This window comes from Microtus ochrogaster, chromosome 5 (assembly GCF_000317375.1).
Source record: "Microtus ochrogaster isolate Prairie Vole_2 chromosome 5, MicOch1.0, whole genome shotgun sequence".
In the NCBI taxonomy this organism is placed as follows: domain Eukaryota; kingdom Metazoa; phylum Chordata; class Mammalia; order Rodentia; family Cricetidae; genus Microtus; species Microtus ochrogaster.
Window position 1 is genome coordinate 95180778 of NC_022012.1, and position 6431 is coordinate 95187208.

The 6431-nt window shown below is 43.0% G+C and overlaps 1 protein-coding gene across 1 annotated transcript in view; it reads left to right on the forward strand.

Annotated features, from left to right (window-relative positions):
- The window catches only part of Znf35 (zinc finger protein 35), an 8309-nt gene extending 4459 nt beyond the window's left edge, over positions 1 to 3850 (forward strand). Inside the window, exon 3 of the mRNA XM_026779112.1 lies at positions 2230 to 3850. Coding sequence (XP_026634913.1) covers positions 2230 to 3660 — 1431 coding nt within the window. The 3' untranslated portion in view covers positions 3661 to 3850. The remainder of the gene's footprint in view (positions 1 to 2229) is intronic.
- The last annotated feature ends 2581 nt before the right edge of the window (positions 3851 to 6431 follow it).

A 6431-nucleotide genomic window follows, 5' to 3' on the forward strand; every position in this document is an offset into this window, starting at 1 on the left:
ATGGTTCAGCAGTTAATAACACTGGTTACTCTTCCAGGGGACCAGGGTTCAATTCCCAGCACCCACACGGCAGCGCACAACTATCTGCAAGTCCAGTTTCAGTGTATCAGATATACGTGCAGGCAAAACACCGATGCACATAAAATAAAAAGAAGTAAATTATTAAAAAAATACCTTTAGGGCTAGTGATACAGCACAAAAGGTAAAGATGCCCGATGACCTCATTCCATCCCTCAGACCCACGTATTGGAAAAGAAAAACACTATTTTGACTCCCAAAAGTTGATCTCTGACCTCCACACGTGCACTTTGGCATGCTACTTCCCTCTCCCAATAAATGTAATTTAAAAATTCTTAAAAGATACCTTTATCTTTGTATCATGGCCTTTAATCCCAGTACTCTGGAGGCAGAGGCATTTGGATCTCAGTTTGAGGCCAGCCTGGTCTACATAGCTGGTCTGGACCAGCCAGGGCTATACAGTATGTGAGGTATTACTACAGATCATTAATATGATAAGTGATTTAAAGGCTTAAAAAATTAATTTAAGGCTACCAGATAGCTTACTGGTAAAGGCAGTTGTTGCCAGGCTTGTTGACCTGAGTTCACTCCCAAGGGATCACATGGTAGCAGGGGAGAACCAGCTCTTAACGTCCTCCGACCTCCACATGCACACTGTGGTGTGTGTGCTCATACACACAAACAGAAGTGGTTATGGGGGGGGGGGGTAAGTCAAAGGTACAGAAATAAAAGAAAAAAATCCAAGACGCAGATGAGGTGTTGAGCCTTGCTGATTGTAAGAGCATCACAGACTGAAAACAGCAGGATGTTAACCTTACTTAATTAAATCATTTAGTATTTTTGCTCATTTGTTTTGGTTTTTGTTGTTTTGAGACAGGGTCTCTCTATATAGCCCTGGCTGTCCTGGAACTCATTCTGTAGACCAGGCTGGCCTTGAACTCACAGAGATCTACCTGCCTCTGCCTCCCAAGTGCTGAGACTAAAGGTTTGTGCCACTACACCTTGGCCTGTGAAATCAGTCCTGATTGTCTATGGTAGAATCCGGTTTGTGCAGGAATAACCCATAAGTGAGAGTCAGGAATATGTTTAGATGGGATCAGAAATATCTTGGTTGGTGGGATTATATGCTTCATAGCTAACTAGTACAAAACCCAGTTTAGAGGCCCAACAACATAGATTTCAAATCTTTATTTGTTGATTTGAGTTTTTTTTTTCAGCCAGTGTCTCATGTTGGCCAGACTGGCTTGAATTTAGGAACTTCATGTTTCTACCTCCTAGATGTTGGGATCACAGGTATATACTGTCATGCCCACGTGAGGTCTTTTTCTGATCTATTTACTCTGTGTGCATGTGTGTTCGCACCCACACCACAGAGGTCAGAGGTTAGAGGAAGATTTGTGGAGTCAGTTCTGCCCTTCCACTTTCTCATGGGTACAGGGTTGGGTAGCAAGGTCTTTGAAATGTAGGTTTACAAATTTACAGTTCAAAATGTAGGTTTACAAATGTGAGGATTTACATTTAATCCTCTGCACCAAGAAGAAAAAAGTAAAATGAAGAAAGATATTGTTATAAAAACTTTGTGGGGTCTGATTGTAGTTTGGTGATAGAATGTTTGCTTGGCATTGTAAGTCCTAAGACCTTTGGAAACGTAGTGTTCTTAACTTCTGAGCCAGTCTCTCTGTTTAACCCTGACTGTCCTTCAACTTGCTGTGGTTGAGGCTGGGCTCAGACTCAATCAACAGCAACCTTCCTTCCTCTGTTACCCAAGTGCTGGGATTACAGGTGTATGTTACCATGCCCAGATTTTATCCTTCCTTTGCTGTCTGTCTAGCATTCACACACACAAAAAAGCCTAAATTCGTGGCCTTTTGTTTGTGGATAGGGATTTTCCATAATTAACTGGTCAGTTTGCTAATCCATGCTAGCAGGTCAAGAAAAAAAGTTGAGGCAGAGCTGGTATCCTTCATAACTGGTCTTCAGGTTACCAGGAGTCTTGTCTAGAGCTTGGGCCTGTTACTCTGGGCTAAGAGTCTGTTGTTGCTGACTGATATAAGGAGGGAAAGTTTCTTTTAGCTTACAATAACAGATAACAATAGAAGATGAGTTTGTTTACTTTATGATAAGCAGGGACCAGGACCTCAAGTGTTCATAACTTCCTGAAAAACACCACTAGCTAGGGGCTAGTCATTCAGCCCCTGACCTTTTAGGTGACACTCGTACTGGAACGCAACAGAATCTGGGGAAGGTAAGTGCATAGAAGGGCACAGGGGGTGTGGTATTTATTCCCTTCTTTCAGGAGGTCAGTTTGCAAAGGTGGAGTTCTTTATTCTGACCTTGATGCCTGTTCTTTTTCTAGGCCAGAGGAATCTAACATTTTCATTTCTGTTTCCTGGTACAGGTACTGAAGCCAAGAACCTACAGCTATTGGTTCCTAAAACAGAGATTTGTGGTGAAGCAGAAGAGCCTCCTGTGGTTTTAGGAAGAATCCAGAAAGGTGACCTTCAAGGACCTGAGCTAGAAGAATCTTATGAAAAGGGAAATGTGTTAAAAAGACAGAAAATAAAGAGGGAAAAACAAGATATAAGAAAAGTGACAGTGAAAGACTCTCCATTGTCTGAGAGCTTCCGAGAGGATGAAGACCAGAAATCTAAGTCCAGGAGGAAATACTGCCTTAGCTCTGACCCAGCCAAAAGTCAGAAAATACAGCCTGGGCCGAAGCCTTTCACATGTAGTGAGTGTGGGAAAGGCTTTAGTCAGAGTGCAAACCTTGTTGTGCACCAGCGGATCCACACTGGGGAGAAACCCTTTGAGTGCCACGAGTGTGGGAAGGCCTTCATCCAGAGTGCAAACCTTGTTGTGCACCAGAGGATCCACACTGGGCAGAAACCTTATGTTTGTGCAAAATGTGGGAAGGCTTTCACTCAGAGCTCAAATCTGACTGTACATCAGAAAATCCACTCCTTAGAAAAAACCTTTAAGTGTGGTGAATGTGAGAAAGCCTTCAGTTACAGCTCGCAGCTTGCTCGGCACCAGAAGGTCCATATAACCGAGAAATGCTACGAATGCAACGAATGTGGGAAGACATTCACTAGAAGCTCCAACCTGATTGTCCATCAGAGGATCCATACTGGGGAGAAGCCTTTCGCCTGTAACGAGTGTGGCAAAGCCTTTACCCAGAGTGCAAACCTTATTGTGCATCAGCGAAGCCATACTGGGGAGAAGCCATATGAGTGTAAAGACTGTGGGAAAGCCTTCAGTTGTTTCTCTCACCTCATTGTCCATCAGAGAATCCACACTGCAGAGAAACCGTACGACTGCAGTGAATGTGGAAAAGCCTTCAGTCAACTCTCTTGCCTTATTGTCCACCAGAGAATTCACAGTGGAGATCTCCCTTATGTGTGTAATGAGTGTGGGAAGGCCTTCACTTGTAGCTCATACCTGCTTATTCATCAGAGAATCCATAATGGGGAGAAACCTTATACATGTAACGAATGTGGGAAGGCCTTCAGACAGAGGTCGAGCCTCACTGTCCACCAGCGAACCCACACGGGGGAAAAGCCCTATGAATGCGCCAAATGTGGCGCAGCTTTCATTTCTAACTCGCACCTCATGCGACACCACAGAACCCATCTTGTGGAGTAGCGAGGAGGAGGAGGTTTCTCTGCTGTTGGTCATAGCCTACTGCTCCCAATAGTAGGCACCTCTGTTCAGCTTTATTCTTCCTTTGTTAAAACAAAGCCTATACCCTTTAAAGTTATTTTTCTGGAAGGGGAAGTAAACACAAGCATTTCAGAGGCTAATTTAAAGAAAATAAAACTTAAACATCTCAGAGCCAAGGACTTTGTTTTAACTGTACCCTAAGCAGTCACGCTTCCTGAAATGGAATGTGGGTCTGTTTTTTTCTCTGTGCCTGTACTCACTGGTCCCAATCCTGCTAAGCTGAGGTCAGATGAAATCAAGCATTGTGGGTGGTATGGGAACAGATGGGTGTGGCTTTTGTAGAAATGGGTCCTGATGAGCATATATAGAATGAGATTGTTCGGGGAAAGGTTGTTGCTCAGTACTCCTTTTTTAAAATTATGAATCAATTGAGCAATAAGCAAGTTGTCCTGGCTGAATTCTGGAGCTTTGAACTTTATGTCTGTCTAGTATTGAGTGAAGCAACGAGTTATCACCTGACATAGCACTCGGCAACTCCACTGTAAACATTTATACACTTTCCCATTCCTGAAGTCTTAAAAAAAAGAAAGAAAAGATACACTTTCCCATTCCTGAAGTCTTAAAAAAAAGAAAGAAAAGATACACTTTCCCATTCCTGAAGTCTTAAAAAAAAGAAAGAAAAGAAACGAAGCCCAAGCCCTTAACAACCTGTTCCTTTGAAGTGACAGGAAGTAGAAAACAGCCTTTTCCCTTACTGTCTGTACCTCCCAGACCTAACATTGCAAAGCTCTAGGCACCTCTGACATGTCTGTCCTAATGGCCAGGTGGTCAGGGGCTGATGGAGACAGCGAATTCCAGCTACTTGGATTTACTAAGATTGAGGACCGTCCCTAAAATTCCTATAATACTCATTTGGGTGAGGTGCTGCTAACATTCCCCAGTAAGGAGTCAGTACTGCTTGTTGAGAGACATGCCCAGGTTGTCTCTGATCTCCTCCCCAGGCTGAGCAAGTTTCTGTGGGTTTCATTCTCACATTCTGGATGGTATTTAGAAAAAGTAGAAAATTCCAGTTTTGAGAACTACAAAACAGGAGGCACAGTGGGATTCCTATGATTTTAAGTTAGTCTTTGAGGACTTCAAAGATTATTTGAAAGTGAAGACTCAGATGAAGAAACTGGCTGGAACTAGAGCTCATGGATGGAGCCTAGCATGTGTGCAGACCTTGATTGTGTTCCACAGCACTGAAAAATGAAAGTGTTCTCCTGAAATGAGGTGACAGCTGGTATTTGTAAATATTCAAACTTTTTTTTTTTGTTTTGTTTTTTTGAGACAGGGTTTCTTCTCTGTAGCTTTGGTTCCTGTCCTGGAACTAGCCCCTGGAACTAAAGGCTGGCTTTGAACTCACAGAGATCCGCCTGCCTCTGCCTCTTGAGTGCTGGGATTAAAGGTGTGCACCACCACCGCCTGGCAACTATTAAGACCCTTAATGCCTTGACTTCATAACGTGTACTTATGTTGGTTTGTTATGCATGATTGTGTTGTGGCTGTAGAAATCCCTGTTAAGAAAAGATACAGAGATAATTCTAATACATAGTTACCTAGTCTAAAAGTAAAGTCAAGGGGTTATGATAATCTAGGTTAATTTCAAATTTTCTATTGTCAGGACCTCAGAATTTTTTTATACTCTGGAAGAAATTAAAATGTACAGTCAAAATTATAAGATTGTACTCAGATAAAGCCTGTACGCCAAAATGGATGTTATTAGAGGTGAGAGATGACAAGTGCTCAGTGAAATGACTTCATCGGCTGCACTAGATGACCTAATTTACTGTACCAAGTTTTCCATAACATTTTTATGTTTGTAGTGTGACTTTATATTTCAGCTTGTATTTTAACTCCAAATCTGAGTTTTTTAGAAACTCCAGGTTCAGGACCTTTCTTTGATCCTGACCAAATCACATGAGCTAGTGAATTTCTATCTATCTGTTTACTGTCCAGCTAATAACAACTCTTCCCAGTTCAGTTACTGCCCTCAAGTCATAGTCTGTTTTCCTTAGTGTTTAGTAGGGAAGAAGGGCCGTCCTTGTCAAAGCTGGCATGGGTATTCCTGTTCCATTGGGTCATGGCCCTCTCCCTTGGCTAGTTCTGGGGAAAGTGGTTGAAAACGCCAAGATCAGCACTTGGGAGGCAGAGGCAGGCGGATTCCTGTGAGTTCGAGGCCAGCCTGGTCTCCAAGAGCTAGTTCCAGGACAGGATCCAAAGCTACAGAGAGACCCTGTCTCAAAACAAAATAACAACACTAAGATTTCCACCCTAGCATCTCAAGTGTGGCCCGCCATTCCCAGCTCAGGATGAATTTCTTTCAGTGTGGCAGAAAATTTGTGGTAGAATGGGGAGCCAAAGAACACTGAACACAACTAAGATGGGTGTTGGCCTAGTCAAGGGATCCACCTTATTGCAGGAAGGGAAGGTCAGACTGTAAATTTCCACTCTTAGCTGGATGGGATGATATATGCCTGGACGCCAGGGACTCCGGTGGGTGAGTAGGGAGATTTATCACAGTTGAAGACTAGACTGACACAGGGATTACCAGATCACCCTAAACTACACAGGAATATCCCATCATAAGACAAACAAGCAAACTAGCACATAAAACCCACTTGAAAGGATCACAAAGATTAGGAGATATGGCTTTATTGGAGGAAGTGTGTCACTGGGGGTGGGTTTTAATGTTTCAAAAGCCCATGCCAGTG